The sequence below is a fragment of the Microcebus murinus genome, chromosome 21 (genome assembly GCF_040939455.1).
Source record: "Microcebus murinus isolate Inina chromosome 21, M.murinus_Inina_mat1.0, whole genome shotgun sequence".
Taxonomy (NCBI): domain Eukaryota; kingdom Metazoa; phylum Chordata; class Mammalia; order Primates; family Cheirogaleidae; genus Microcebus; species Microcebus murinus.
In genome coordinates, this window is record NC_134124.1 from 7,031,730 (window position 1) to 7,049,075 (window position 17,346).

Here is a 17,346-nt window from a genome sequence, read left to right on the forward strand (position 1 = left end):
AGAAGAGAGGAGTTGTGTACTTGTGAGAATAGCCTTGTCATATCCTCACCTGGTTGTTCATGCAGACCTGTAGTATTTTGTCCCAAATTTCACAAAACTCATAATGAATTTGTGTAACTCAACAAATCCTCATAATGAACCTTAGTCTGTTCTGATGTGTCTCTGCATGATGTTTCTATTTTGTTTGGAATAGGTACATACATCTATATATAGAGTTAATCAAGATGCTAGGGAGGTTCATGTTTTGTCTTTTATTTAGTGCTGTGCTAGGTGCTTTATGTGTATTATCCCATTTAATTCTTAAAACAATAAGAGAAATAATGTTTACAGAAGGAGAAACTGAGCATAGAGAGTTTAAAATAAGGTCACAAAATAGCCAGGAAAAAGTAGAAGTAGAGATTCAAATCCAGGTCTGTGTGATTTCAAATCTCAAAATCATATCATGCTGCTTACTTTGTGATTAACTTTTTTTTTTTGAGAGTCTCACTTTGTTGCCCAGGCTAGAGTGAGTGCTGTGGCATCAGCCTAGCTCACAGCAACCTCAAACTCCTGCGCTCAAGCAATCCTACTGTCTCAGCCTCCCGAGTAGCTGGGACTACAGGCATGTGCCACCATGCCCAGCTAATTTTTTCTATATATATTAGTTGGCCAATAAATTTCTTTCTATTTATAGTAGAGATGTGGTCTCGCTCTTGCTCAGGCTGGTTTCGAACTCCTGACCTTGAGCAATCCGCCCGCCTCGGCCTCCCAGTGTGATTAACTTTTAACTCAGATTGTTGATAAAAACAATGTGTCTAATTAGTAGAAACTCTAACTTTTCAGAATGTACTGACAAATTTTTGTATGAACAGAATCCATATAAAGAGTGCTCCAATTTCTTATTTTACTTTTATAGGAACTGAAAGACGTTGGCCATCGTGATCAGATGGCTGCAGCCAGAGGAATCCTGCAGAAAAATGTTCCCATCCTGTATACGGCATCCCAGGCATGCCTACAGCACCCTGATGTCGCCGCCTATAAGGCCAACAGGGACCTGATATACAAGCAGCTGCAGCAGGCGGTCACAGGCATTTCCAACGCAGCCCAGGCCACCGCCTCAGATGATGCCTCCCAGCATCCGGGTGGAGGTGGAGGAGAACTGGCATATGCGCTCAATAACTTTGATGTAAGTTATTCTTGAGAGGAAATTTCAAGCATTTACCATCCCCCAAAAGATAACAGGTTCATGGGGAAATGTGATCAAGGCTTCTGATGATAGCTCAGTTTCCACTTAGATTTGCAATCTAAGCTGTAAGAAATTAGGAATCATCAGTCTACTTGATCTTAACTTGGCCTAAAGCATTTATCTTTTTTCTATGAATAATTTGGGTTAAACTTCTGGTTTCTTTTATGCAGTTTATGTTTCCTATGAGATCATTCTTTGTTGAGGATATGAGGTTAGTTCTTTTCAGTCAAGATTTTGACTTTTGGCATATGTGAAGCTATAGGAGACACAGAAACAAGTACATGTAGGTCTGCCCCTGCCAGGGGCTCATGATCTATTGGGAGATTAAGAAACATTATGTGTGACTGCAACAGAAGTGCCATCTTCTTAATCTTACTTGCCTGCGTGGATATATTAATACTTCTCAGTGACTAAATTGGAATAATGAACAAAAATTTAATAAAGTGGAAGCAAATTTGGGATTAAAGTATTTTCTTACCATAATGCTATATTATTACCTTTCATAATAGACATTGCCCTAGATCTATCCTGTGTATACAACTGTAATGTTAATTTTTTGGGGTGTGTTTTGTGTTATTAATTGCTACCCACAATGCCTCTTGGCTTCCAGTAGATGGCAGCAGCTTAAGATTTTTTTAATAGATTTATTTATTTATTTATTTATTTTTAAAGCTAACTGTTGGGGCAAATGTAAAAAAAATATTAAAGGGGAATTGTGTTTCAAGTGGCTAGCATCCTTTCATAAGTAGAGATGCATTGCTTTATAGAACCAATATGATGGGGTGCATTTTGTTTTTTAAGTTTTTCCTTGCAAATTGTATTTGCATTTGTGATATCTCACCTTACCCAGGTGCTGTTTGCCTGGATAGTATGGCTTCCAGTGCCTTCTTTGAGAAGTGATCAAACATAGGCCAACTTACATGGGATGGCCACTCATCTGCCAAGAAGAATAACTTTCAGATGTTGGAATTTTTGTGTTAACTCTTGATATTCCTAATCGACACTTTCCTTACCTTCTTGAATAATGGAAGGAACAGAGATGAGCACTAACATTTAGTAATGCTTCCCCTGCAGAAACAAATCATCGTGGACCCCTTGAGCTTCAGTGAGGAGCGCTTCAGGCCTTCCCTGGAAGAGCGTCTGGAGAGCATCATTAGCGGGGCTGCCCTGATGGCAGATTCGTCCTGCACACGTGATGACCGGCGTGAGCGAATCGTGGCGGAGTGCAACGCCGTCCGCCAGGCCCTGCAGGACCTGCTTTCAGAGTACATGGGCAATGTGAGTGTCCAGACTTTTCTTTGAAGTAAGATATTTATACCTGGGGAGTTTTCCGTAACATGTTGGGTCTGAGACGTTTTAATTATTAATATCAAATATGTCCTTGACTCTTGACATTTTTGGGTGGGTCAAATTTTTCAAGGTGTGGATAAATGGCTAAGTGGCCCTTTCCTCCCTGATTTTATATTTAACATTTTTTTAAACTTGTAAAAGTCATACAATGAGCACCTAAAAAATTTATCTAGATACACCAGTTAACACATATATACATGTGCATTTGTATATATGTATATTATATATACCAACACACACTTTTTTTTCTGTGAAGAATTTGGAAGTTGTAGATGTTGTGATGGTTCACCTCTAAATACCTTAGCATGCCTCTCCAAAGTATAATGACCTACTATACCACAAAAATGGCATTATCATAACTGGGTGGCCATCTAATTTTGGTCAAAAGGGAATGCTGAAAACCTATCTCTTTAATATTTGTAGTTTATGAAATTTTTTCCTGAATAGTATAGAATGTTGTAAGAGTAGATAATTACCAAGTAGAGCTGTATGAGGCAAACTCAGTAGTGTTTTTCAGTTTTTTGAGTTTTGTCTTTAAAAACCAGAGTTATAAAATTCGACACCTGACTTTTTTCTGTTTTGGCCGAAGAAAATACTGTAATTGTTGATTTTTCTCTATTGGTATGTTTTTCTTTTTCCTTCCCTTATACTTTCTCTTCCATTACAGTTAATTAATGCTAATTTAGAGTGATTGTTATTTAGACCTTGTACCTAATATTTTACTGTGGCAAAGAAGCAATCAAATAAAAATTATATAAAATCATTTCAAAGGGAAGAGGGACAATATGAAGTTGTCATCACTAGTGTTTTTGCCTATTTAATACTTTTCAAAAAGAGATCTTGGTCCTTTCTCATTTGTTCATTTGCCATTCTTCTTGTTTGTTCACTTACAGCCTATGTAAGTGAATAGATGATGGTGAGTCATGATGGAAATCCCTACAGTGAAGATGAATGCCTTCCTATGTGTATCTTGTTTCTACCATATTGTGAAATTAGTGAAGCATATTGAATTTTTTTAAGCCATTGCCATGTTTTGATCATAGGCAGTCAACCTAAGAAAAATGAGATTAGAGGTTTAGTTAAATGGAAAAAGTGGTTGATAAGTCACAGTGAAAATGTGGAACACATTTAAAAATCTATGTCTAAGCTTGAACATTAAAAAATATGAAAAGATAAGTTGAAGAAAGGCTCACAATGTTGCCGTCTTAAACAGGGGAGTAAAGACTCACGTATATATATGGATCAGTCATCTGCTATGGTGTAGTGCTGGAAATGGTATAGGAGTGTCCAGTGTAGTTATGATTAGGTAACCACTTTGAAAACAGACTTTGGTGGGGAAGAAGATGTGATAAATCTGTTCTGATTGCTGCATTCTAGAGCTTCCTAACCAGTCTATAAGATATCTCCTGAGTCTTGGGGTTGGTCAGACTCTTGGGCCCAGTCACCCCTGGTCATGAGAAACCTTCTGATTTCTCCCTAAAGTGCCATACAAATAGCACTTTTTGTTCATGCCATGAATTTAAACTGAAGACATGGAGATCATAATAGCATTCTTAAGTGAAAACTAGAATAATTCTTCATGTTAGTCTGAAATTTAAGTATTGTCATGGTCTTAAAGGAAATTTTTTTGAGATTTAGAAATATATTTTAGAAGATGGTTTCTGGGTATGCTTCTTCTAAAGGTAAAAATCTTTGGTTTCCTTTTATTGACTCAGCTAACAGTGAACAGGCCTTGCTCCTGTCAAAAAGCGATGGAGTGAGGATAAAGGGGGAAGGCAATGGAGCACACTTAAAGTTTAGAATTGTAAGTGGGTCTGTAGAAGCAGCAGAAACAACTTGGGATTGATTTTTGCTTATTTTATGAAGCATTTAAAAACATTAGTGACAATCAGAATGTAACCAGCAATGTCTGCCTGTCACTCAGTTTGTATTGAGTATGTGGCACGTGCAAAGCAGTGTGCTAGGCACAGTATAAGAGGAGGAATGAGGCTCTGATCGATCCCTCCCTCTGTAACAGCCTGGGGTCTCAAAACATTTAATGGGAGTGTGCCTCGTTATAAGTACAGCTAAAAGGCCATGGGAATTACAGGGAGGATGAGATAATTTCTAGCAGGGAAATCTAAGAGGGTTTCTAGAAGACTTATTTTATATTCTTTTGGTTGAGTTCTACCTTGATTTAAAAATATGATTCACTTTAAGTTTGATTATTATTATTATTTTTTGAAACAGTGTCTCACTTTGTTGCCCAGGCTAGAGTGAGTGCTGTGGCGTCAGCCTAGCTCACAGCAACCTCAAACTCCTGGGCTCAAGCAATCCTACTGCCTCAGCCTCCCAAGTAGCTGGGACTACAGGCATGCGCAACCATGCCCAGCTAATTTTTTTCTATATATGTTAGTTTCTTTCTATTCATAGTAGAGTCAGGGTCTTGCTCTTGCTCAAGCTGGTTTTGAACTCCTGACCTTGAGCAATCCGCCCGCCTTGGCCTCCCAGAGTGCTAGGATTACAGGCGTGAGCCACCATGCCCGGCCCTAAGTTTGTTTATTTTTGTTGAAAAATATTAGATGAATAAATTTGGTATTTGGAGAATTCAAAGGACATGCATTAATTAAAACTTGTTTATTATATGTAGATAGAATGGTAAAGTCTAGAAGGGCTTGCATATTTTCACTTTTCCCATTTCCTGGATTCTATCATTAATGTTATTTTTATAGACACAAATTCTTAAAGTCTTGTCATAATCTCTGATTCTTCCGTCTTCATCATTTGTTGCCAATTACCAGGTCCACTGGTTTTTCCTCTGAGGTAGTGATTTTTAACTTTGGATGCACATTAGAGTGTCTGGGGAATTTAAAAATCCTAGTGTCTAGGCTGTCCCCCAGAACAATTTAAGTCAGAATCTCTGTGTCAAGATCCAGGTATCAGTTGCATAGTTGCTAATTTTGAAAGCTTCCCAGGTGATTCCAATTTGCAACTAAGGTGGAGAAACTGCTCTGATGGTTTATTCCATTTGTCCCTTTCTGTCCCCACTGCCATTTCCTTAGTTCAAGCTCTTCTCACTTTCTCTATTTTCTACGCTGATATGCCTGCCCAGGCAAGGCTGAGCTCCTGTCTTTAGTAGGACATTGTTCATTGTGTTCTTGAATTCCATTCCTACCTATTTAAATCTAATCTGTTCTTCCTTCAAGGCCCATATTTGTTTTTTATCTCTGTTGAAGGCCATTCCAAACTACATAATCCTACATTATTTCTTTGGTGCTTGAAATTTTGTACCTAACTGTACTTCCTTGAATTGTTGCTTAATTGTATTTCTTTTATCCATGTAATTTCTGCAACTAGGTTTTAAACTTTTGAAAGCTGGCAACTATTTAAAAATATTCCTTCATGATCTAGTATAATGCTAGAAATGGTACTCAGTAAATGCTTATTTAATGAACTCATGCTGACTTGGTAGAATGAACAAAATGAAGAATTTTGGATAGTCATAGTGCTAAGGATGCATTAGTGGGGGAAAAAACCAAAGAGCCTTGCCCTTATGGGTCTTACATTCTAGGGAGTGTAGAGGAGGAGGTTGTGGGTTCTACTTCCTGTAGAGCTTTCAGTATACAGATGACATTTGTGGAAAAAAATTAAATCAAGTACTCTGAAGTAAGTGAAAATGATATCTTAAATCAGAGTGGAATTAACTTTAATTCATCAGGTGAGGGCAGAATTCCTTTTTAAAGATTCTAAGGCTCAGGAGGCCAGCAGCCTTAATGTTCCTGCTAGCATTGTGATTTGAAGAGTTGCAGGATAGTCTTGGCTCTATAGCTAACTTACTGTAGGGCCTATAAGAGATGCTGATATAAAAATAATGCATTTGACCCCTGCTTACTTAACATTATGGAAATGCTACAGATGCATAACAGTAGAAGTTTTTCAACCCTTCAGTAGATCCTTGTAGTTTCACAAATGACTTCAAGTTTTCCTTGAAATGAAATCTGGTTATTGTGGTTAAGTTTAATTTGTTTCTGCTGTATCAGCTAAAGTTGCTCTGCCTTTGAGGGCTCTTAAGAAAGAAAAACAGCTTTGGATTGGGTGTCATCATCTTCAAAGGCTTGAGAGTGAATGGACTGAAGTTAAAATGAAATGTAATTAAATTTGAAAAAAGTTATTGCCATTTTGTTTATTTTTCTTATAACTGAAAGTCATACATGTTCATTAAATTACTGAACCACTACTACTATTAACATTTAGGGATATCTATTTCTAGGTTTTTTTTTTCTTTCCTCTATATAAGCATTTAAAAAAGAATTTTAACCCTCAATATTTTCCACATGTAAACATGAAATATCCACAGAAGTAGGATTTAAACTATTAGGTGAGTGGGTTAAAACACTTTGCTATCAGGTTAAGGGTTAAAATTTCTGTTTCTTAAGTGGATAGCTGACTCGGGTGCCCAGTTGTGAGTTATAATGTTCTCTGAATTTATTTCAGTGCTAGTGAAAATGCTTTCTGAAGAACCTTACACTTTATATAGTTGAATTCTTTATTTTATGTAATTCATTCTGCTCAGGGATATACAAACCCTTAATGTATTCCTTTCTCCCTTTTTTAGGGCATGTGTTTTTCCAGTAGTGGAATTTACTGGAACCAAGCTTGTTTGTCTCTATTACAACCCCCTCTTCAACCCCGACCCCCCAGTAAACACATACAATTACCCCCTCACCCCCGAAACTGAATATCTGAAAACACCTCATGCAATGTCTAAAACATATAAGAACACCAATCTTGCCCAACAGTTCATGGTCACGTGTGACTGACTGGAGTTAGGGTTTATAATTGTGGAGAATAAGCACATGCTATGGGCTTGAGAAGCTCTAGCTCTGTGCTGTGCTGTTCAATATGGTAGCCACTAGCCATGTGTGGCTATTGAGCACTTGAAATGTGATAGGTCCAAATTGAGGTGTGCTGTAGCTACAAACTACATACCAGATCATAGGGATTTAATACATAAAAACAACATAAAATATCTCAATAATACCTTAATAATTATTTTAGATAATTAGGTTAAGTAAAATCTATGATTAATCTTATAGTCACTGATTTCTTTTTACTTATGGCTACTAGAGAAATTGCATAATTTATTATATATTATACAAACTATAATATATACATGGTTCAAGTTGTGGCTTGCATTACATTTTTGTTGGATAGTTCTAATGATGGAATAACTAACCAACTAAGTGAGTGGATAAGAGTTTAGCATTGACTTCTTCATTGAATGTCCAGAATGATGTAGTAATCTGTGCACAGTAGCCATTACAGGTTACACACACACACACACACACACACACACACACACTCTTTTTATTTTTAAATTTTAAAATTTTTTATCTTTCTTTATTTTTCTTTTTTCTGAGACAGAGTCTTACTCTGCTGCCCTGGCTAGAGTGCCATAGCTTCAGCCCAGCTCACAGCAACCTCAAACTCCTGGGCTCAAGCAATCCTTCTACTTCAGCCTCCCAAGTAGCTGGGACTAAAGGCATGTGCCACCATGCCCGACTAATTTTTTCTATATTTTTAGTTGGCCAATTAATTTCTTTCTATTTTTTGGTAGAGATGGGTTCTCACTCTTGGTTCTGGTCTTGAGTGAACTCCTAACCTTGAGTAATCCTCCTGCTTCAGCCTCCCAGAGTGCTAGGATTACAGGTTCGTGAACCACCACGCCCGGCCTACAGGTTGTATTTTTTTATACCGACAACTGTAGTTTTAGACAACAGAAAATTGGTATAGCTTATGACCTAGTAAGGATGATGGTGCTTAAGGATTAATATTATCTTGTTTTTGCCTAAAAAAGTCGGACATAGTGGTTGTAGGATCCCAAAAGAATGCAATGACTAGACATATTTTCAATTGGACTAGACATATGTTTGAAGAATTTGATTATGTTAATATATCAGGTATAAAATTTTAATTTATTTGGGTAATAGTTTGATAGGGAATATATGAATAGTATGCAGTTAATGTTCACTTTCAAAGATCTTTTGAAAAGATTTATCATTATTGTAGTGAAGGGAAGCACTCAATTTAGATGCTAATCCTTTCTCAGTTTTGCAAATGCCTTCCTGGAATCTCTTTAGCAGAGCCAGAGCTTCCCAGCTTTTGAAGGACTTTGTGAAGAACTTGTTACTGCATTATTTTGTAGTTGCATTTTCTTATCTTCACAATTAGAATAGCTTAATTTTTTTTCTGGTTATAAAAATTCTGTGTTCATTATATACTGCCTGTAATCCTACCACTCATTTTTGTGTATAGCATTCCAGACTTAATTTTGGATATGTGGGTACATATACTTCTATCTGTTCTTTTCTTACCTTTTTAAAGCTTTATTGTTAGTAAGGATTGTCCATACTATTACTATTATACTGCTTACCATGTGTCAGCCATTGGGTTGAGAGACATACATTATTGCCTATTTTACCCCTGCAATAACCTATTGACTTGTTACTTGCTCAAAAGTACATGTGCATACAAATACAGTTTGAACTCAAATCTGACCAGAAAATCTGAGCTCTTAATACTTTTACCATTGTGCATTTTTCCAAGTTAAACCATTTAAGATACTCATTATCTTACAGAGTTATCTTTTTTGTATATGTGTGGTAAGAGGGCCTAAAATCTATTCCTAGCAAATTTCCCATGTACAATACTGTACATTAGGTCTCTAGATTTAGTCATCCTGTATAACTGCAACTCTGTACCCTTTGACATAAATTACCCCCAACCCCACCCTCTGGTAACCACCTTTCTACTCTCTGTTTCTATGTATTAGAGAGTCAGCAGTCCCCAACTTTTTGGCACCAGGATGGGTTTCATGGAAGACAATTTTTCCACAGACCCAGGGATAGTGGGGATAGGGGCATGGTTTCAGGATGATTCAAGCGTGTTACATTTATTTTGTAGTGAAACCTCTGTGCTAATGATAATCTGTATTTGCAGCCACTCCCCAGTGCTAGCATCACCGCCTCAGCTGCACCTAAGATAGTCAGGCATTAGATTCTCATAAGGAGTGCACAACCTAGATCCCTCGCATGTGCAGTTTACAGTAGGGTTTGCACTCCCGTGAGAATCTAATGCTGATCTGACAGGAGGTGGAGCTTATGCAGTGACGTGAGTGATGAGGAGCAGCTGTAAATACAGAAGAAGCTTCCTTGTTTTGCTGGACACTCACCTCCTACTGTGTGGCTAGGTTCCTAACAGGAAACTGACCAGCAGTGGTCTGTGGCTCTGTGGGTGGTTTGGGACCACAGTATTAGAGAACATGTAAGAGATCATGCCATTTTTTCCTTCTGTATCTGGTTTATTTCACTTAGTATAATGTTCTCCAGGTTCATCCATGTTGTTGCAGAGCCGCATTTATTTAATTTGGAAACCTTATTTGTCAGAAATTAACGTATGGATTTTTTTTTTTTTTTTTTTTTTTGAGACAGAGTCTCACTTTTGTTGCCCAGGCTAGAGTGAGTGCCATGGCGTCAGCCTAGCTCACAGCAACCTCAAACTCCTGGGCTCAAGCGATCCTCCTGCCTCAGCCTCCCAAGTAGCTAGGACTACAGGCATGTGCCACCATGCCCGGCTAATTTTTTGTATATATATTTTTAGTTGGTCAATTAATTTCTTTCTATTTTTAGTAGAGACGGGGTCTCGCTCAGGATGGTTTCGAACTCCCAACCTCGAGCAATCCGCCCGCCTCGGCCTCCCAGAGTGCTAGGATTACAGGCGTGAGCCACCGCGCCCGGCCTGGATTTTTTTTTTTTTTGAGACAGTCTCACTCTGTTGCCCCGGGCTAGAACGCTGTGGTGTCAGCCTAGCTCACGGCAACCTGAAACTCTTGGGCTCAAGTGATGCTTCTGCCTCAGCCTCCCAAGTAGCCAGGACCACAGGCATGTGCCACCATGCCCAGCTAATTTTTTAATATATATTTTTGTTGTCCAGCTAATTTCTTTCTATTTTTTTAGTAGAGACAGGGATTTTGCTCTTGCTCAGGCTGGTCTCGAACTCCTGAGCTCAAACTATCCTCCCGCTTCAGCCTCCCAGAGTGCTAGGATTACAGGTGTGAGCCACCATGCCTGGCCTTAACATATGGTTTTTACATGATGCAAGATAAGGGTTTTAAAAGACCTTGTTAACTCTGACAAAGACATCTCAGCCCATATGTATTTTCTATTTCTTTCTAAGAGATTTGAGGCACTTCCTATCTATATGCTCGCCTGGCATTATGAATTACAATATTTAACAGGCAAGTTCTTAACCTTTTATACACAGAAAGACACATGTTTATGTATTTGTTGAAATGATGGTGGCCTAATGGAGCATTAGTGGACTGGTCTTTTTTGAAATCAGGATGATGGAGCAGAGATGTCAGCCTGCCCAGTGTCAGGCTCGATAGGGTTTTAGCCTTCTCAAGATTGCTGTTAGACTGTCCTTGATATCACTTTTTGCTCTTTAGCTGTCAGGCAGGGTTGAAAAGAAATATCTAAAAATTATTTCTAGCTTAGAAGGTAATAACCTCTAAATACATTCTGATGTTAGTAATTGTCTCTAGGTGCTGAGATGATGGGCAGTATAAATTTATCTTCTTTATTTCCCCCCACATTTTTGAAAATGTTTTTTATATTGATAATGCCACAAAGTTTAAAAATAAACTTAGACCCTTAATTTTTTTGTCTTAGTGTTTTGGTTTGTTTATAATTATATACTGTGTTCATTTCCAAAGCACTGGTAATATAGGAAATGTGAAGATTTTCCACACATATTTATATCTTGATTCATCCTTTGGACGTAATGATTCAATTAAGACTAATTTGAAGTGGTGAGTTTTTTTGTTTGATTTAAATTATAGTATACATTTTTAACAAAACAGCCTCAGTTATCTCTGTGTGATGGCATTGGCTTCATTATTTTCTTGAACTATATATCAGAGATTTTTGACCATGGAGAAGTATAGAATTGTGAAATTAGAATTTGGAAGTGACATTAGTTATCACGTAGTTCAGAGGTTGACAAATTATAGTTCTTAGGTCAAGTCTGTCCTGCCACCTACTTTTATAAATAAAGTTTTATTGGAACACAGCTTTGTTTACTTATCATCTATGGCTGCTTTTCCACTACGACACCATAGTTGGAAAAGAGGACCATATGGCCCCCAAACCTAAAATACTTGCTATCTGGCCCTTTATAGAAACTTGCTAATTCTTAATCTAGTTCAATGAACTAGTTTTTCTGAAGGTTTAAAGTTACAAATTCAGTTTCTTTAACAGATGTACAACTATTTAGATTATCTATTGCTTCTTGGGCAAATTTTGGAAGTTTGTGTCTTTTAAAGAATTGGTCCATTTTATCTAGTTAGTTGAATTTTGTATGCATAGAGATGTTTGTTGTATTCTCTTACTGTCCTTTTAATGTTTGGGGTCTGTAGCAGTATTCTCTGTTTCAATTTCATAACTAATGTTGATAATTTGCTTCTCTTTTTTCTTCCTTTTTTAATCTGGCTAGAGATTTATCAGTTCTATGGACCTTTTGAAAGACCCAGCTTTTTGTTTCATTAATCTTTTTTTTTTCCTTTAATATTTCCAATTTCACTGATTTCTGCTTGTTTGGGGTTTATTTTGCTCTTCCTTTTCTAGTTTCTTGAGATGGGAATTTAGGTTATTGATTTGAGACTTTTCTTCTTTACTGTAAATGTAAAGATTGAGTGCTGTAGATTTCCATCTAGGCCCTGCTTTATCGTCATCCCATAAATTTTGATATGTTGTATTTTCATTTATGTTCAGTTCAAAATATTTAAAAAATTTCCTGGAGTTGTCTTCTCTAATGGATTATTTAGAAATATGTTATTTAATTTACAAGTATTTGGAGATTACATAACAGTTTCTGTAGAGTGAAAGTGTCAATTAGATCCAGTTGGTTGCTGGCATTGTTTATTTAGATTTATAGCTTGCTGATTTTTTTTGGAAGGGAGGGTCTGTCTAATTTTTCTAATAATTAATGAGAAAAGAGTGTTGTAATCTCCAACTATAATTGCAGATTTGGCTATTTCTTGTTTCAATTCTTAGATTGCTACTCCATGCATTCTGCCCAGAGTTTTTATTTACATTTGGTGTGGTAGAGAGGGTGGAATGTGTTTATTACATCTTAGCTAGGACCAAAAACCAACCAATTATTTTCAAAACTGAGCCTGAAACTAATTAAGTAACTTGGCCATAACCATACCCATTTATGAACACTTAGGGCTAGAACTGAGGCTTCTTATTTTTAGTCCAGAGCTACTCCTGGTGGTGCTCTTCACATGTGATGCTGTGGATGGTGGGCAATAAGCTAATCCTTCCATGGAATAGAGCTCATTAAAGCTTGATCAAGTAATGTAATCTCCCCAGGGCAGCTTTCTCAATGGAAAATGGGGTCATTAATAGCTGCCTCTCTACCTGACCTTGTTAAAATGCATGGAGAACCACTCAAGTAAAACCAAGTAAAATGATGAGGATGGGACATAATGGGTAGTGTTATTTCAAAAATATCAAGATGCCTTGAAATAAAAGAGCAGAAAATAAAGTGTAGCAAAGAACAGGGTGATCTAAATAGGCAGGGACTGAGGGACATATCTCTTGTGGCAGGTCCTTTTCAGCTCCATTGCTTGCTCTCTGCCTATAGCAAAGAACCGAAGTGGCAGTTCCCACCTCTAGTCTCCATGATTTTGTAGTTTAGGCAGCTAATCACAGTTGACAACAAGGTTCCTCCCCTCCCACCTCCCCCCCAGCTTGTGTGTATGTAATGCCACGTTTGATGTGGACATAAAACTATGAAGTGCTATACATGTGCAAATAGGTATTTTTAAGGAAAATACAGTATAGCTCCGTCTTCATTTATTCTTTCTGGACCAGGGAGTAAGCTTTACTTTTTGGCAAAGTTGTTGTGTGTTGATAATGAAAAATATTGATTCATTTAAAATATTGTGATTGCTTGACTAAACTGAGTAAGTTCCTGAAAATGAAAAAAAAATAAAATATTGTGATTGTTTAAATGTAGCAAACCAGTAGTTTTGGGAAGCCACCTGTTTATTTTTATCTAGAATGTGATGAACATGTAAAAGTTTATCAGTTATAACTTCCTACCCTAATATTTTTTTGTCCATTTGTCTTAAACATGTTCTTAAAAATTGGGTAGCCTAGAGGACTTGAGGCAGTAAATAAAAACTTATTGTGACTATGCAGTTTAGGATTAAATAAATTGAGTTTGTATGCATGTTTTTCCTGTCCTCAAACCAGTCATAATATTATTTATTTGTTTGTTTATTCATTGCCTTGCCCTTCTCCCCACCCTCAATTAAATATAGTTATATTAGGGATGCCATTCAAATGGCAGGCAATTCAGGTTCTATGGTGAGCACCAAGTCTCCAAACCATCCTTGCCATAGGAAGGAATAGCCCTGTCTGGCAGGAAATTTCCTCTGCTTTGACTTCAAGGCCTGCTCTGTTGAAAGTTGCCTCTTTGGTTGGTATATTTCTTAGTAATGCAAAGTAGAGGGGCAGAAGTCTGTGGAATATAATGTTTTTCTTCTCTGAATGGATGTTCTTATTCTTTGTTTATTTTGGGTTGAATCTCTGTTCCTATGTGATAACTGCTACTTAAGTCCTTGTCAGTCACTAAATAGCTTATTTATTTTAAAGTGGAATATTGGATATATAGAACCAAAAACTGTTGAACTGATTCTGTTTGGTCATATTCTAAAAATGGCTTTAGGGCCTTTTTATAATGGTAGAATTTAGAAACATAAGGAAGTTATTTTCTTTGAGTTGCTTTATGCTAAAATACATGTGGTCAGTAACTTGTCTTACAAATATAATTTTCACATATGTTGAAATGACTGGCCTACTCCGGTTTAATTCCAGTTGTAGATATCTTAATTTTTGCAGTTTATAATAGGCTACCAAGTAGAATACAGCATCGTATTTTAAGGTTTCCTTGCTAACTGTCCTTTAAATTTAACTCTGGAACATACTTGTGTTGATTTCTCTCTGCTTTGAGAGAGAATTATTGGTTTTGTAGATTCAAATATGAAAGCCATCTTCTAGGAATGAAAAGATTAATGTTTTAGCTTGTCCTTGTTCTTGTGTCTATATGAGCAGTGCTTATTATTTCCTAGAGTAAAATGACCTGAAATATTTTATTAGAAAAATCATACTCTTTTTTTTTTTCTTCTTTAAAGAGATAAGATTTACTCTTTTGCCCAGTCTAGGGTGCAGTGGTGGGATCACAGCTAATTGCAGCCTCAAACTCCTGAGTTCAAACAATCCTCTCACCTCAGCCTCCTTAGTACCAGGGACTACAAGCATGTGTCATCATCAATGCCCAGTGACTTTTTAAAGTTTTTGTAGAGATAGGGTCTCACCATGTTACCCAGGCTGGTCTTGAACTCCATAAATATTTGACTAGTGATACTTAACTGTCTGTAATCTTTAAAGCTCATACTAATAAATACACGTGTTGCTTGTGAGCAGAACATATTGTTTATGTTACTTTTAAGGTTCTTTACTATTGGTGAAAAATAGGTAAAGCTACCATATACAGGAAAATTGTTAGGAAAACCTATTTAATGATTTCTGTGGTCCTAAAGGATCCTTTCGCCCCCCCCCCACCTTTTTACAGTTGGGTTTTTTTTATACCATTAAGGTTTCTTAATTGGAGATGTGAACTCAAAGCTTTAGGAAGGCATTTGTTATATTTTTCTTTGTTAAAGCAGTATTAAATTTTGTAGCATTCAGATAAAAAAATCCAAAATTAAAATTTCTAATCATAGCAGTTAAAAAAACCTGACTCCCTTGGTTTTGTTTAAAAATACTCCAGCAAAAGAATTAATGGAAGGGTAATAAATGAAACAAGAAAACAGAAAGTTGATTGTTAAAATTTGGTGATGGTTACTCTAGGGAGTTCATTTACTATTGTCAATCCTTTTGGTGGACATGTTTGAAAAATCTCATAATAAAAAGTTAAAGGCCGGGCGTGGTGGCTCACCCTGTAGTTCCTAGCACTCTGGGAGGCCGAGGCAGGCAGATCGTTTGAGCTCAGGAGTTCGAAGCCAACCTGAGCAAGAGCGAGACCCCGTCTCTACTGAAAATAGAAATAAATTAATTGGCCAACTAAAAATATATAGAAAAAAAATTAGCCGGGCATGGTGGTGCATGTCTGTAGTCCCAGGTACTCAGGAGGCTGAGGCAGAAGGATTGCTTGAGCCCAGGAGTTTGAGGTTGCTGGAGCTAGGCTGATGCCATGGCACTCTAGCTCGGGAAACAGCAAAACTCTTTCTCAAAAAACAAAAAAAAAAGTTTAAAAAAAATCCTATGGTCATTTGAGCAGGTGCCAGCATTTAGAAGCCTAAGGGCACAGTCCTTGCCATGTGTTCTTCATAGGAAGGCATTTGTCTGTTTTACAACCCCTGGAAGGCCTTATTTTATCTCACTCAGTCTTCTCCCTAGTTCACAGGCTGGCTGTTGCCTAAGCTGTTTCTAAGGCCAATTAGATTCTCTTGGGAATTTGTGTGGGTAAATGATGGAAAATGATTCCGTTAGCAATGGGAACTGAAGCAGGAAATGATACCATTAAGTAGAGTCGGGTTCATAGGGGTCTTGGCAAAGTGAATTTGTGGGTGAGCACCAGCTACGAATTAGATTGGGCAGCAAAGAGGGTGACAATGGGTCAGGTATTCAAGATCTGGGAAGGGTGTAACCAGCTAAGAGGAGTTTCCTGGGCCTCCTGTATGACTACTCCTAAGGCTGGTTGCCCAGCTAGCTGTACTTGAGCTCTTTTGCACATGTGTCCTTGAAGTAAACCCTTTGTCACTAGATTTAGTTTGGGTTCTTGGATTCTCCAAAATGGAGTGTATCTGCCGTAGTCACTGAATGATGCAGAATTTTCTTGGCTAAATTGTTAGTGTGCACCTTTTCAGAAGGTCAAAAATGGTCATTGCTCAATCATTTAGGCACTCCATTGTGTAATTCTTCAAGCATTTCCAGAGCCTTGGCCTTTCCCTGAGTCATATTTTTAAAGCTCTATCATGTATAATAAGAAACTTTTTGTTTCTTATCTACTCAACTATTATATAATTTAGTAGTGATGTTTACATTGTTTTTCATTGATTGAATGAAGTTTCAAAAATGGCAATAATCAGGATTTTTTTGGTGGAAGTGAGGGGATAGCTTGCCTTTTACAGGTATGATGGCTTAAACACTATTTTGTTGGCTAGCATGATTTTAAATTCTTAATTTTGGCTGTTGGTTATTAAAAAGACATGATCCCTACTGGAAAGAGCCTTGTTTGAGTATGAGCATTGTATCTATTGTTGTCTTTCTCTTTTTTCCCTTTTTTGGTGTTCTTTTTAGGGTGCAAAAATGGGAATGAGGAGACATGACATTTACATTAAATGGGATATACAGAGAAAGGGTTGGCATTCATTGGCATTGGGGAGTAGGCTAAGGGAGAAACAATAAAAGATTTAGAACCAGAAATTAGTTAGTGTGCAGGGGACAGCAAACCTCTTGGCTTGGTGGGAATGAAGAACCATTTAATAAGCAAAACTTGGTAGAAGCAATCTTCTTTCCCTGTTGGTAGGTGGCTCACTGACATTGTCACAGGTTTTAGGAAATGTTTGTTTTTTCCCCCTTTAATTTGCTCCTGTGTAGAAAATTATTGCAGAGGAAGCCAGGACTGATTCAAACTCTAGTGATAAGGGGATTTTTATA

General features: G+C 37.3%; 1 protein-coding gene across 2 annotated transcripts in view; it reads left to right on the forward strand.

Annotated features, from left to right (window-relative positions):
• Window positions 1–17,346, forward strand: part of CTNNA1 (catenin alpha 1) — a 159,503-nt gene that overhangs the window by 67,403 nt on the left and 74,754 nt on the right. For both annotated transcript variants that reach the window (XM_075996095.1, XM_075996094.1), the window contains exons 6-7: window positions 896–1,165; window positions 2,300–2,503. In XM_075996095.1, coding sequence (XP_075852210.1) covers window positions 896–1,165; window positions 2,300–2,503 — 474 coding nt within the window. The remainder of the gene's footprint in view (window positions 1–895; window positions 1,166–2,299; window positions 2,504–17,346) is intronic.